Source organism: Myripristis murdjan, chromosome 4, assembly GCF_902150065.1.
Source record: "Myripristis murdjan chromosome 4, fMyrMur1.1, whole genome shotgun sequence".
NCBI classification, from domain to species: domain Eukaryota; kingdom Metazoa; phylum Chordata; class Actinopteri; order Holocentriformes; family Holocentridae; genus Myripristis; species Myripristis murdjan.
Window position 1 is genome coordinate 27439821 of NC_043983.1, and position 16123 is coordinate 27455943.

The 16123-nt window shown below is 41.2% G+C and overlaps 2 protein-coding genes across 3 annotated transcripts in view; one reads left to right on the top strand and one right to left on the bottom strand.

Moving 5' to 3' along the window:
• The window catches only part of LOC115357738 (phosphatidylinositol-4,5-bisphosphate 3-kinase, catalytic subunit alpha), a 37722-nt gene extending 30491 nt beyond the window's left edge, over window positions 1–7231 (top strand). For both annotated transcript variants that reach the window (XM_030049386.1, XM_030049387.1), the window contains exon 26: window positions 1397–7231. In XM_030049386.1, the coding sequence (XP_029905246.1) occupies window positions 1397–1504 (108 nt within the window). In that variant the 3' untranslated portion in view covers window positions 1505–7231. The remainder of the gene's footprint in view (window positions 1–1396) is intronic.
• Window positions 7232–8330: 1099 nt separating this feature from the next.
• Window positions 8331–15090, bottom strand: kng1 (kininogen 1). Its single transcript, XM_030049774.1, has 8 exons — window positions 15025–15090; window positions 14187–14321; window positions 13497–13613; window positions 12700–12775; window positions 10743–10912; window positions 9987–10097; window positions 9801–9896; window positions 8331–8672 (listed from the first exon to the last, which is right to left on the bottom strand). The coding sequence occupies exons 1-8, from the start codon at window positions 15088–15090 to the stop codon at window positions 8331–8333; spliced, it is 1113 nt and encodes a 370-aa protein (XP_029905634.1).
• Window positions 15091–16123: the final 1033 nt, after the last annotated feature.

The following is a 16123-nucleotide window of genomic DNA, read 5'->3' on the forward strand; positions in this document are numbered from 1 at the left end:
ACATTACTAAATAATACAACACCAGAACATTAAAGTGCTAACCAAACATGATCCCGTACGGCACGTCACCATAAAAACATTGAAATTCAGTAACAAAATACAGTGTCACATATAATGTAGAGGCACGCCATAGAAACATCAAAGTACAGGTGCGTACAGGTCTGGTTATATTTAGCCAGCACTCTTCCTTTACATCAAACATTTTGATATCCTTAATTAGCTTTATTTCATTCGGTTTATTTATGCTGTAGTTGAGCACCTTTTACAGAAAATGCTGTCGGTGCAAAACCAACGATGAAGAACCCCGCAGTTGCCTTCAATCATACCTCTAGGTCCCTGATTAAAATAAATGTTGACTTATTAACTAATTAATCACACCCGCCTTGATTGTCTGGAACCAAGTTACAGATGTAAAAACGGGTTTAAGATAGGAAAACTGAATAAAACTTTGAGAACTAAGCTGGTTGGACTTAAGGACATGGCAGACTGTGAAGGTTGTCAGTCATCCAGGTTATCCAAGGAGAGCTGAATCGAGGGCCGCTGGACTTGGTTGTAGATTCTCAAAGATGTTTCGCTTCTCATTAAGAAGCCTCTTCAGCTCTGACTAGTGGGGAGTCCCAGGTATTTAACCTGTGTGGGATCGTTATCCAGGTCACTGATAAAGCTGGCTCGTTTACCCGTGGTATCTTGGATGAAAAGTAAAACATCTTCAAGAAATCCACCAACAAACACGGTTGACCTCGATTCAGATCCCCTTGGATGGCTATCCCATAGATTTTCTTTTAGGTAATATTCAAATAAACAAATCCAGCAGTTAATTTCCAGTTGTCCTTGCCCTGCTTAACTCTGCCCATTCCAAAACATTTATTAGTTAAGTTCAATAATATAGGGTAGTTTTGCTGGATTTGTGTCTTTTACTCTGGTTCCTGTTGGCATTAAATTGAATCCCACGCAGCATTAAAAAGGATTTAAAAACTTCATTTAGATGAGCCTGAGATACTTCAGAGAGAGGGGCTGAAATAGGTATATGGATTTTCTGTAATAAATTTATGAGCTCTGCTGTTTACCATTAATATGTCTGGAATACTTAAAAATGCTGCATTTATTTAAGATGGAAAAGATGGTAGAATATCATTTGTGTAAATTTATGGCTTCTGCTGTCTGACAGTGTGAATGTTATGTATATGTTTACATTTTGGCAGTAGTAATAAATCTACTATTAGCCCTCCTTATGCAATCGGGCTGGTCTGAAAAAAAAAAAAAATCGTCTCCCAAAATATTTGTCTCATTATTATTATTATTTTTTTTATTATTATTATTTTATTTTTTGCTTTTTCTTCCTTTACTTGGCCCTACATGCTTTTCATTTCCTTCTGTTTTTCCATGCTTCCTGCAGGAGGCGTTGGACTACTTTATGAAGCAGATGAATGACGCTCACCATGGAGGATGGACAACCAAGATGGACTGGATATTTCACACAATTAGACAGCATGCACTAAACTAATAATGCTGTACACACAAACATTAGCCACCTGTCCCACCATAGAGCTACAATACACTACAGAGCTTCACTACAATACCAGTAGACGGGCTGATTTCCAGCCATCTAACCTCCAACCACCAAGCATTAGTCCTGCACACGGCCTTCAGTTCTCCATTTCTGCTGACGTCAGGAACTGCTAATCCAGCGATAGGACATTCAGTTTCCTGTTTGACAGCGTGAACACTTTTTGGACACAGCAGCTCTAGTCATGTTTTTTTTTTTTTTTTCCTGTTTCCCCATATTGTCCTTACATTACTACCTGTCTTTCAAATGACGCCCCTGCACCCCCCTCTGCCTGGTCTGGATTTACAAGGAAGTGTCTTCTTGTAAACATCTCTGCTTCCTCCTCATGTCCTGATGGGGATGTGCACTCTCCTCAGCTAGGATTCACTAGGCCGGTGTTTGTACTGGCTACTCTCCTTCCGCTGTTTGGGGGAAATTGGAAAAACTGGGTAACCAAGGATGTTTTACCCCCACGCTGCTGCTCACTGAGGAAAAACACAAACTGATGAGAGCAACGTAAAGAACATCAATCCGCCTAGCTACAAATGTAGCCTTGTTTAAGTCCCACTTGCTGCACTACTGCTGTGCTATTGCTGCACTGTGGCTGCACCCCAGAGGGGAGGTGCTTGTTTTGTTTTTCAGCGCTCAGAAGACACAAGGACCAGTCTAGCAGGGTTAGAGTTCGGGGTGGGATTAACGCCGATGAGTATAGGAGAAGGGCTTCTACGACGGCTGTACAGTTTTCCACCATCTTCTGGGTGAAGTTGCCCTTGTGAGCTCACTTGGCATCAGCTCCCCCACCCACCTTCACTCCTAACCTCAACCATCTGTGAGGAAATTTCAAAGCTCAGAAACTCCAAATTGTTGTCTGGGTTGTTTGGCCCGAGCTCTGCGGTCTCCCTCTGTCTCTGTGTAACAGTGCTGCCCCCTTGGGAACATTTGCTGGTGGTGCAGCTTTACACTCCTTAAAACTCCTGGGTGATGATGCCTTATCATCAAAAACAGCACTTAGAAACAACAGAATAATATACAGATTTATTATGACTTTTTAAATTTATTTATGTATGTAGTTTCTTTCAGTTTATACAATGGCAAAACTCCACTCCTCCACAATCACTCCTTTGTTTGTGTAAATATATTTGTTGTTTTGTTTTTTGTTTTTTTTGTTTTTTTTGTATTTTGTGTTTTGTATCTCTCAGTTGGAGCTTCTTCTGCCAATCATGAGTGCGAACCTCGCACCCCCTTTTCTCGATCGTATTCGTTAAATTGGAGTGCTGCGCTGACATCTTTTTGCCTCGTAGACTCTGTTAAATTCCACATCTCACCCGACCATACCGGTGATGCGAGATCACTTTCACTTGATGTCACAGCAGCCCCTGTTTTACTATGTGTACTCCATCGCCCCAGTAGAAATTGTAAAGTTTAATTTGTTTGGGGATCCACAATAGTGAGAGTGAAAGCACCCATCTCACATTTTATGAATAATGGGACCTGTCTTCTTTAGCCTCTGGCTGCCTGTTTTAGCAGCGAGTGGAGGCCCAGAGGAATGTCATGTCTTCCTGTCGATGAAATGCCTTGGCGCCACAGCACAACACCTTACAACACTGCACACTACTCAGCGCTACACGGTTGGCTTCACTAACCTAGCAAGTTGTAGCAACAAAACCATACTGGCACTCTGATGGTTTTTTTGTTTGTTTTTGTTTAGAAAAATCAGAACAAGATCTGACCTTAATTGAGCACTTTTTGTATTTTCTACCATGCTGGGTCAGTGCTTTTAAGTACAACCTCCATTCGAATGTCTTTAAAACAATGAATCATGGACAAAGTGTATTGTAACTTTTAATCATGACACATTTGGTGGGCACTTTTATCCAAAACACCCTACACTGAGCCTGCAACCCTGGCAATATTGGAGCCATGCTCTCACCATTGAGCAGCACAAGGAATGACACCGCTGACCCTGGTACTGTTAAAGCCATGCTCTGCCCACAGAGCTGACATTGTTAGACGCCTGGAGTTTTTTTTTTTTTCTCTAATAGAAATATTTGTGCATGATGCTTTTTTTTTCATGTGAGCCAAATTGTTAAAAAAAAAAAAAAAGCAGACCATGACTGTTTAAATAGTTTTAAATGTAACTACCCAGTATTGCCCCAAAATCTGTCCTGTATGGATGTTCAGACTTTTGTAATTTATTTCAAAAATCGACTCTGGTCATAAGTTGATTGACTTTAGTGCTGAACGTAGCACCTTGACTGGCAACCTGCCATAGACAGATGAACTGAGAACTGCTCAGATGCAGGTTGGGCACTCTGCTGAAGCAAGAATGTATTGGTTTACAATTGATTATGGGATAGGTGCCATAGAGCAGCCTCACAAGCCCCTAACTCCTCACTTTGTATCTTACATCCAGCTAAGATATTTGGACATGCACACAGCTACAGTACTGTCTTAGCAGCCTTACAGCATGAAAGAGTCCATCTGTCACCTGAAAAGAGCGCCAACGATTTCCCAGTCCAGCTGTTGATTGTACTGAACAGCCAAAGTCGCAATTTGTTTCGTATCAGACGATTGTGTGTGTGTGTGTGTGTGTGTGTGTGTGTGGTATTATTGCAGCATTAATGGTTTGAATGTATTTAATTGCAAACATGGACCTTGTGTGCACTCAGTATGTTAGTGTGTGTTTATGCGTTGTTTTCTCTGTATTTTCTTTGTAATGTCAGATGCAGTGCCACTGTATAGTACATAGCTTATCAGCAGAGAAATGCTCTCCTCCTCACTCATCTTGTATTGCCAATCCTGCCAACTCTGGCGTTATCGAGGCCTGTGGAAGCTAATGCTGGGGTTGCATCATGCAGTGAGTCAAATCAGTTACAGATCTATTCAAGCTCCCATTCGCTGACAAGGGTTTGCACTTAAATTTCTAGTTCTCAATGCCTTTTTGTCCTCAAGGACACTATAGGAAGAAAGTGAGCCTACCATGCATGTCTCTCAGCAGCATAAGCAGTTTGTATGTACATTTTGACGCAGCATTAACGCAGTATGTATGTACAGTTACAGTCTCTAACCTCTTTTTCTATGGTTGGCCTTCATGTATGACAAGCCTGTAGTATTATTAGCCTTATCTTTAATAGCTTCCTTTCCCATGTATCCTCCAAATTTTGTGTGTGTGTGTGTGTGTGTGTGTGTGTGTGTGTGTGTGCGCATGCATGTGAATGCACATGCATTAATTGTCTTTCTGTACAGGATGCAGAGCTTCATGGGCAGGCCCCAATGAAATCCACCCCCTACATGTTTGTCCATGTGTCTGTGTGCGATGACACTGTTACTGTTACAGTGCAGAGTCTCTAAATGTTTTGTAAGCCTTTTTTCCACAGGCTGGTCTGGGCCAGAGAAGAAAAAAACAGATGCTGACCTTTTTGCATCATTTGTAAGGAAAAAAACTGAGGGAAATGAAAAACTTTTTTCAGACTTCTGTTGTAAATGTTTTACTTGAAATGTCATGAATCTGAACCACGGTTGTATGTTGTCAGTTTAAAGTCAATATAAGGAGTGCGGTGTCTGTTAATACTCTGGGTGTGTGTGTATGGCTTGTACTGTATGTACTGTAAGCACCGAAGGTTACAGCATTGTGTATAGGCTATTTGATACTGCTAGTGAAGATTGTCAATGCCAGAACCCTGCATTTAAGAGTGAAAAGACACTAGCACGTCTTTGATTAGTGAAGGACCAAAGTTGCTCTCGTTGCCAAATTTCAAACATCAGGGTACGGTGAGAACTATGACGAAGGATGTAAGATTTTGTAGGAGTGAGTAATTAGGTCAAATTACACATGCATTTTTAGAGCCATCCTCAATAAGGCTTGCGCACAGATTTAGAAGGAGGAGCTTTAAAACTGAGGTTGTAGTTCTCACATTTTTGTCAGAGCACGCTCTTCAAAAAGTTGTCTGGGCCAACAACTTTGGTGCTGAATTAATTCAAAAAATCTGCAATAAATATTGTACTGTTTTTTCTCCCTCAAATGAAGGGCTCTGATGGCACCCATCGTTTGTCCAAGTCCCAGTAAATTATCAAGATTCAGAAAAACGCAACAATGAAAACCCAGGCCCATATTCACAAAGCTGCTCATCACAGGTTCAGGGAAACTTAGAGTGACTCAACACCAGCAGAAGACTTCTGCTGCGCTGCCCTCTAGTGGCTGAAACCTTCAAACATGTAGTTCTTCTGGCCACACCCAATCTGTGATGCAGCTGCAGGTACTTTGCCACTAACAGCTGCTAACACAACCTGCTGCAACGTCACTGATGGGTTGCGGCCAGAAGTGCAACATGTCTGAAAGTTTTAACCCCCAGAGGGCAGAGTAGCAGGAGTTTCCACGCGTTTGTGGTTTAGTGTTGAGTTTGACCTTTTCAAGCCAACTGGCCTGGTAACTAAAAGCCTGCAGTTTCCAGTGAAATTCTGCATGATGATGGAGAATCATTGTACCAACCAATTCAAAATATAAATGAGCTTTTTGTTGCTTTTTTGTGAGCTTCCCATGCTCCAGCTTGTGATACATAGAGGTTTTTGAGGCCTTAATAGCTGTGTCATGTGGGCCGTGTTGAAGCTCAGAGAAAAGATGCCATAGTGTTAAATGTCTCAATACTAAAACAAAGTCAGATGCAGGTCCTCAAGTGTAATCAGTGATGCACAACTAATGGGTAACGATCATCAGCCAGACTCTGCACAAAGTATCTTTGCATAGAAAGCTGATATGCAGTTTGTGACTCCGTGAAAGTTGGCAGAGAGACAGTTTCTGTATTAAAAAATATCCCAACTGTCTTTAGCCCCTTCCGGTTTACCCCTGCTAATAAATAACCTGACCTGACCTGTGATCACAGGCCAGTTCCAGCTCCTGTTCTTAGCACTCATGAATATGGGCCCAGTTCCTCCTCTGCATAATGTAAAGTGGTTCGGAAACACTTTGAAACGTTTCAAATCTACAATGAGGGAATGTCACTGCTACATGACACACACACACACACAAAAAAAATCAGCAAGACTCACAGATGGCCTTAAAGCTAACAAAATGTTGGGTGTTTTTGAACATTTACACTTGCAGGGAACAAAAGGACTTAAGGAACAAAGCGGGGTAATCATTGACCATTCAGTTTTGATCTTGAGAAAAATCCTAAACTCTCCATTTGATGAGAAAGAAGCTAAACGGTCTGCTATCGTTTCACGTGCTCTCCTTTTATGCAGTATTCTGAACTGCAGTGCAGTATCTCATTAACATGTTTCCATAACGGTTGCCATGCTGTCATGACCTTAGCCTATACTATGAATGTAAAATGGGCCAATGTATTGTTTCTCACAGCCAACCTGCATGTGTTTGGGTGAAGGTGACAAATATTCTTCTTGCTACCTTTTTGTTATTGTTTTTATTTTTCCTTAGTCTGCTAAGGAGCCATATGAATGTTTATTAATTAATGCCTTAAGTTTGCTCCCTGTAGTAACAGATACCAGGACAAGTCAAACCCCCCAGTAACCTGCATTTTTATTCACAAAATGTATATTGTTTCATTTGGCTCGTTGGTTAGAGTAAAAGCTTTGTACCCTGACTGACTGACTGACAAGACAGACTGACTCACTGGTCGTCTGAGTGTTTTTGTGAAGATGTACAAATAAAGTTCAGTTAAACATTCACCGGACTGTTTGCTCTCGCTCTGCTCAATTGGAGTTTGACTGTACAACAGGCCTCTTACACACTCCTGTGTTGGATACCGCAGTGTGTGTGTGTGTGTGTGTGTGTGTGTGTGTGTGTGTGATGGACAGGAAGCATTTTCTAATGTATGTTTTCCAAAGCATCCAGTTGTTACATGACTTACTTTGTTTTATTTACACTCAGTTTCTGAAGTATCATGGAATTTAAGAGGTTTTGGGGAACTCGCCTGGAAAGTCCGGGAACTTTACAAATGAAAACAACGTAATCTAATTTTTCTAGTGTTTTCAAACATTGATTATTAGATGGTAGTTTAGGAAACAACAGCAAATGATGAAGGAATGAAGGAATAACATTTTTAGGTCATGGAAGTGCTGCGATTCGGTTGTGGAAAGTCATCAGTTACATCTCAAAGCTGTTTGTCAGTGTAGAAGCAAACAGAAAATAACATTTGGGAGAAGTATTTACAACCATTATTTAGAGATTGTGTTTACATGCATGTATACATCCAGCACACAGAGTAAGGTTTTGATTTTCATTCTAATTTTTATTCTGATTTCTAATTAAAAAAAAAAAAAAAAAATGTGTTCACTATGCTCTCATCATATTTGATTGGACAGCCAGAGCTCACAACCAGCCTTCATTTACACTGAAACACAAAAATCTGATTTGTGAACCAGGATTTCCTCACTAAACCAGCAAGGAAAAACATTACATTTTTTTTAAAATCACATATTCAAAAAATATTTTTCTGCGCCTGTATAAGTCATAGATGCAGAGCTCTGGGATCATTAAGTCCTTTAGTGCTTTTTGAAGACTTCAGGAAGGGAACGCATCCTCAATAAATTTTTGTTAAGACATTTTTAATTTTTCTTTTGTTTCCTTGAAAAAAGAACAAACGAAGAAATCCTTGCTATGCGAGATGAGCTATATACAATATTCCAGGCTAGTGTTTCCCTAAATGAAATGGTAAATTTTAGCAGACCGGCCTACATAATAACCTGAAAAGAAGAAAGTGTTGTGAGGAAAACTCATTTTGATTTTAATGTGATTTCTCTGAGAAACGGTGTGGAAAGAGGCGCTCTAGACCAGCGCGTCCACCAGGTCTAAGTCAGTGAAGTCCCCCTCCGAGGGTGTCGGCGCTAAGGCTGGCCCTGCTCCGGTGGGGTCTGCAGGGGTGGGCGCCACCGGGCTGAACTCCTTCCAGGGCTTGGACGGGCAGTGGAAGGGGCTGACGGCTGCAGCCTCGGTGGCGGGGACCGGGTCGGGGAGAGGGGCTGCCGTCACGTCCTCCTCCTCGGAGGACTCCGGCTTGGCTGAGGCCGTGTTGGCGGAGGGCTGAGCGATGTTGGAGGAGCTGCTCTGATGGAGGTCGACGACGTTCCTGAGCGGAGAAAAGCCAGGGGGGCGACGCCTGGTAAACATCTGAGAGGAGGCAAGAATTTAATGGGGAAGTGAAGAGAGAGATCAGCAAAGGAATAAAGACATTTTTAATCATTTCTCAAACATCATCATCAAACTTACCACAAAAAGGTCACCACAAAACATGAAAATCCATTTATTATTAGTTATTTAGTTTGCCCTTGCTGTTCCATCACAGCCTTCTCCCAAACCTTTGAACATATTCCAATTTGTTTGTCTACAAAATGCTTAGATTGTGCTGCACAAACTGTTCGGAGGAATTTTAATAGACATTTTATGCTTTTTTTTGTTTGTTTGTTTTTTGGAGCTGTAAAAAGATGGCTCCACTTCCTTGTTTGGTGGTCCCGCAAAGTGACAAACAGATCATGTTTCTCTGTCTAATCATAATCCGTTTTACAATGAGGAGGAAGAGGTAACTGTGTTTAGAACTAGACCTGCTGCTATCAATTATAACAGTTTTTGATGGTCCAGCACCTTCAGTTTTTATTGAAACAGGAAAAATATTTGCGGAAATTCCTCCAGTTTCCAACACAAAACCTGACTGTTAATCATTCAAGATTACTTTGACAAGCTGTGCTTTTCTCACATTTGTGATATTGCTGGTGGCCTGGTATCACTCAAATACAAACACTGTTACCACAGACCAGAACCAACAATCTGTCAGAGACATCGAACGATAGGCCAGTCTACCGTAAAATTGGTGTATTCCTGTAAAGGGATCAATAAAATTTCAAAACTAGAAAATGTGTTACTAGGCAGATTTTTAGCAGAGTTTGAACACTGGCGTTTATGGCTCTTTGGCGTGTAATCCCCCCGCATGACGTCAGTAAACCAAACATGGTGCAGAAGTGAATGAGGCGAATTCCAACATGGCTATGGTCGCGTTTCTGTTTGTCCTTGGTGTATCCTTTAGCCGACTGGGATGAAAATTTCATCAACTCTTCGTTAGCTCGGCTCTATCCTTTTCGCAAAGTCTCATGTAAATCTGTTCAGGACTTTTCGAGATATCCTGGTCACAGACAGACATGGCAGTTGCATAATCAATGGGAAACTGTGCTGGAAGTTGCTGTAATGGAGCGAAAATGGTGGAAATATGCCATCTCTTCTCAGTTTGGCTGAAGTGAGTCTTACCGTGGAAAGAGCGCCCGGTTCACATTCAACATTGGCCTCTGGGAGCTCGTGTCTCCACGGTGCCACATCCACTGTCGAGTTACAATTAACAAACTCCTACATATGCAGAGAGACACCGTGTCAAAGCATTGTGGGAAGTTTCACAATTATATCAGCAATAGTGATGTGTTTCGTACTCAGGCCTACCAGGTCTTTGTCATCGAGCTCACAGAGGTCGTTGAGCTCTTTGTGCTCGGCCTTGGCGCAGGTGGTCTTCCTCATATCGAAGCTCAACTTGTACCTGAAACCTGCCACCACCTACGGGGACACACCGAGGACAGGAATGCAGCTGGAGGTTAAATTTATTTATTTGAACCAATATTTATGCAGGTGAAAGTCATTGAGACTGCTTCTGCTGCTCCAGTTTACTCTTCACCTTGAACAAGCTCACTGGCTGATTAATTAACTGATCTCTTCTAATTATATGGAAATGCATGCACAATAGAAATGGTTTTGAAATATGGAAAATGGCAGTGTAATCCTACATCTGCAGGCTTGTGAAAATGTTAGTGTGGCCAATCTCGGATGCATTTGCAAATCTGTTTTCACCAGGGACTCAGCGCAAAGACAAGAGACCCTGTTTTGCTTTTTCATCATTTAAATTTTGTTTTACCTATATAGTGTTGTTTGTCTTTGATGATAAAATTTCAATGGCCCCATTAGAGAGTGCAAAACCTTCTAAGGAAAATGGCATTGCAGTGATTGTTTTGACACCGCTATTGTATAATCACATGAAACCTATCCATGTAGTTTGGGAAAAGCATTTTAATTTTTCCAATTGTCATTATCATTTCAGTAAGGCTAATCACAAAGCATTCAAATTTTGCATGCAAGTTTCCGGTGCTGTTTTACATGACAGATTCCCATTTCTACTGTGCATGCAATACTCCATCGAGTGTGTACCTGTCTGGTGGTGTAGCCGATAGTGTGCAGTTTGAACAGGTGCGTGGAGTCGGAGATGGAGTTGTACTTGTTGACGGAGGTGTTAAGAGGAACCCTCAGGTCTTCTGAGTTTGCCTCGACCTCCTCGGGGCAGCCCAGACACTGAGCGAGCTCCGGGGTGACGGGCTCAGCTGGAGGCACGGAGGGAGGACAAAGAAACCGACTATGAAGTCACGTCATCGCTTTTCTCCACTCTGATTTGTTTTCATATATTTTTGTTTATCCAAAAATGGGGGGGAGTCATCATCAGTAACTTGTGTCTGTCTACACACACTCACACTAGAGGAGGCTCAACTCAAGTCACACTGGTCTTTCACTGCCAGTCTTGAATGAATTTCAATGTGCTCATGTATTAAACAAACACTGGTGCTCGGTCACCACCACACCCACAGCTAACTTTTGTTAATAGCTTTATTCCAATCATATACACCCAGACAGTTTCTGTGTGATTTGGTGAGGTTAGTATGCAACTGTAAGTATCTACCCTCCAGCAAATATGAATTAAAGGTAGATAGAAAGAGTTTGCAGGTGTTCCTCTGCTGGAAATTGTTCCTCTGGGGCAAAAGCTATGGATCTAATAATAACAATAATAATTATAATCTATTAATTCTGTGTTCCTGTAAGACTATTCTTGAGAGCTTTATTCCCGGTGAAACCTCCCTCCTGCATCAGTGCACCAACAACTACATGACTCAAAGGCCAAAATCAAGGGAAACATGACTGTGCAGTACTGTCCGTGCGCCTCTGTAGCTCAATAATGACGGCATCTTTATATTATATTACTCTGTGCAGGTAAGAGAACAGTAGTTTCAACCCTCAGGTGTTAAATCTACATTCGCCCAATAATACTGACCCATTTTGACAACACAATTCACAAACTATCTGCCTTTATCCAGCAAACGCCAAAGCCAAATATACAACGATTTTCCAAGCTTAGTCATGAAATTAGTTGCAAAATATCTTCAAACCAGGAGAAGCTATGTGCCGTAGGCGTTGGACTGGCAGGCGGGTGGGCTGCTTGGACAAACAGATTAAAGTCTAGACTGCACTGCTGCCTTTTATGGTGGGATAACAAATGTTGTGCGATCTGCCATTCGCGGATAGTGTTGATATATTACACAATCAGCCGCCCTCCTCATCTCCTTCACCCACCAGTGTACATTTTCCTCAATGAATCATTGTTTTTTTTAAATAAGAAATATGCTCTTCCCGGATAACCAGATACACTGAAATTGCATGGTGAGTCATGGTGCGCTGTACTGGCACACATCTGATTCCCAGACAAACACACTGCGAGCAAATGAACACATTGTGGGGTGCCAATGTATGCTTCAATTTTTCTCTTAAGGTGTATGTATTCGTTTTCTCAGTGCATAGATCGGGACTCAAAATGGGCCGCCTCGTCTGCTGGGGCCCCCACATGACCAGAGAAGTAGGCAAAATATGTTTTAATGAGCAGCTGGCACCAACACTCAACTCTCAAATTAGCTTCCAAGCTTTTTGAGAGGATTCTGAGAGAAACAACAACAACAACAACAACAACAAAAAACTTAATTTTAAATTCTGCACAAGTTTCCGGCAAAGTAAAATAAGTCATCCCTGAAGTGCCCCAGATATGGAAAAGCATTTCCTTTTGAAAAAAAAAAAAAAAAGAAAAAAAAAAGAGACACACATATTTTCATTTTGTCTCCAGACTTAGGAATGTAGTTCAAAAGATTTTTGGCAGCACATTTGAGAAAAATTGCCTTGCTGCACCAGCAAATAACTGTGCTGGTGTGACTTGTTTGATGAACGAATATCAATGAATATTTTATTTTGTTGTCTGGAGATTGCAGGAGATATCTCACAATGGGACAACAACAAATGTACAAACATAAACATGGACACACATGAAGAGAAGTGGGATGGGGTCACTCACCTATCTGACACTCCACCTGTGTCGTCTCTGTTTCTGTGTCTGTCATGAAGACGGTGGCAGTACATGCAAAGGGCTTCTGCACCAACAACAGGATACATGTTATTTTGACAAAAAAAAAAAAAATAAATAAATAAATCCTCTATAAAACTTTGTTCAAGCTGCCACAACTTACTTAAAGATAGAAACTCTTGTGTCGAATGTGGACGTGCTTTAGGAAATGTGCAGCTATATTCATTTGAAGCTCTTTATGCTTTTAAAACTCATTTCTCTCCTCCATAGAAAGGAACTGTATTACATCCTAATGTGATGTGATTCATTCATGTGTGCTGAGGATTGCAAAGAATCAGACAACATTACAAAAGATATTGCATGACTTCTTTTTCTTTTTCTTTCTTTGTTTTTTTAAAGGTATGTGGCTAACATGCCTATGCTGCTTTGTGAGGCTCCCCCTGGTGGCCAAATTGGGAACACTTGTGAACAATTAAAGCTGATCTAAGCAGATTTTTAGCTAACTGTTAAAATTTAGAGGGCTTTTGTTACCTAAAACCTAAATGGCCAATCATGTACCCTGTTGTCAGTAAACTAAATGTTTTCTTGTCCATGTGTGGTGCAGTGGTGCTTCAGTTTTCTCTGGAATCTGGACTAATGTGTGTATTTTTATCCCTTCACGTTTATGCAAGTGCTCCTTCTGTTGCTTACACACACATCTTCTCTAGGAAAACAGGCATCTGAAGTTATTATTATTATCAGTAGCATTAGTATTAGTTTTATTCATTTCTTATCATGATCATCATTACCTTGCGCCCATCAGGCAGGTAGTTGCACTCTATCCAGGGTTTGCTGCTCCCTGCTGCACAGTCACTCCTCCTGCTGCTGAACTGGACTGAGAACACTGAGCCAGAGTCATTTTCTGCCTGGAAACACACACACACACACACACACACACACACTGCTGAGCGCTGGGTCAAAGTATCTCAGGAAGTTTTCCAAGAATTTGTCGGTCATTTTCCTGCAGCTCCAGCTGAGCGTGGACTTTCAGAGCAAACAGCCGCCTCTCAAATCAATTCTTCAATTCTTCAACATCTGAAACTATTTTCTTTCCCCAGAACAATTCAGCTGAAGTGCCGTGTAAAAGTAAATAAATGCTACCAGACATCATGAAAATCAAACATATTGCCACTCTGGCTTCAGTCTTTCTCTTCTCTGTTGAAGTTAATGAAGAAATAAGACTGGAAAAAAGATTGCAAAATGCATTCTGTGCTTTTATACATAGGATTAACAGGTTAATACTTTTTCCTTGACATCCCAGGAACTGGAAAAGAAATTGTCACCCATTAAGGGCACTGATATTCCAGTCTGTGATGCTGCATTTTACAGCATGATGTTGCCCTAATATCAGACTAAAAATCTGAGCTTTGAAGTCATTTTGTAGTCAAGAAAACATGGAGGGAGTCAACGGGGCTGCATCCCTCTCCCAGCGGCTGTACCTTGCTGGCTTCCAGTATCTGATAGAGGGCCAGCTTGTGTCCGACAAGCACCTTCTCGTTGAACTTGTCCAGAGCGCTGCTGGCAGCTTTTTCTACCACCGGGTCATCGCAGAAGACCAGAACGCCTGGCTGGACCTCCACCAGGTCCAGGACCCCCATGACAGAGGAGAACAAGGACCAGTCATGAGAACAGGCACAACAAAATAAAAGACTTACCAGCCACAAAAGACAAAATGAGATTCAACCTGTTGACACCTGAGCGAATTCACTTGATTTCTCTCAATAACATGAGAAAAAAAGGTGATGTAAACTGGAAAGGAATGACCCAAAATGAGCAAAAAAAAAAAAAAAAAAAAAAAAAACAGGAAATAGCACAGGAAAATAGCCAGAAAATTACCAAAAACAGTGTGAACAAAAAAAAAAAAAAAAAATGACAAAGAGAGATCAGAAAATTAGCATATAACAGTAGTAGAACCCCTAATAATATATCCAAATATATCCTAATAATTAAAATAGCAACAGCAGCAATAACAATAATAGTTAATTATAATTATTATAAATATATGTCTTATTAAACTACAAGAAAATGACCAGAAAAGTACCACAAACTTACCCTAAAAAATGCAAATAAATAATAGAAGAAATAAATAAATAAAATTAGACAATTATCAAGAGTCGATCCAGAAAATGACCAATAAAAAGAAATTAAGTGAATTTTGTTAAGCTGATGAAATAAAACCTTTCAAAATAAAGGCGGGTGGAGAGTTTCAAATGAGAATAGAAACTGATATAACATTATATTTGGAGGTTATATGAGGGTTTTTTTTTTTTTTTTCACCTCTCCCAGGACGGTGTGGAGGAGAAACAGCAGGCCGAGCGCACACAGCCCCGCTTCGCTCTGCATCGTCGGGTCCTGTTGATGATCTGCTCTGATCTGCTCGGTCACAGAGGGACAGAGAGAGAGAGTTTGACAGACGCTCAGCCTCAGGATCCCACAGTAACATCAGTGTAGCTCTTAGTCTGGCCTTTGACTCACACAGGAAATGCAGTGTTAGTGCCATGTTTTATTTTTTCATGTTTTCAACCTCCAAATTGACTTTCATTAAGTCATGGACCCCCTTCCTGAGGTCGGATTCAAACCTGGGATGCTGTGGTCAGGACTCAGCCTTAACACATGGTACCTGCACTACCAGGTGAGCTGCTGGGGCCCTAACCCGAACCCGAACCCCACAGACCCCCATTTGAAGTGAGAGACCCTGATATGAAAAGATAATCTGGTTTATGTTAGTTAAAATGTTTAGATGTCATAAGAATTATGCCAAATGTTGCCAGTGATGAAATTAAAACATAACATTTGAATGAGGCCCCTGGAAGCCCCTCATGGACCCCTGGGGGTCCCCAGACCCATTTTTGAAAACCACAGCAACATGCAGATTTTCAAAGCCAGCAGAACATAATCCATTTTATCTTGCTTTTTGATTTTTGACTTCTTTTCCTTAGTTTTTCCTGCTGTTTCCTTTCTGTTTATGTCACAGCAGAGAGGATTTTACCTCCACTGCAAGAAAGAAAACATAAACTTTGCAATTAAATTAGTGTTGTCAAGGGTTTTCAGACCTAATGATTAGATCATGATTATATCCTGATTAAAACATTTTTTTTACACCAGGTTTTGACAGACGAGGGGCAAAGGTAGAGTTATTGCCTAAAAGCAGCACAGATGACAGAGGACACACTGTTTTATGCTGTTCACTAATGTCGCCTGTTTTATTCACCTGGCTACAAAAAGAAGTGGATGTGAAAGCCGAACTGCCTTGTTCTGCACATTCAGTCAGATGAGGAATTGAACCCTCGCCCTACATTAGTGCTGTGCTGCAATAATGGAAGTGGCCTCTTGATCTCCTAGACAAGACAAAACCTCTCAGCCCTGCACTGATCTC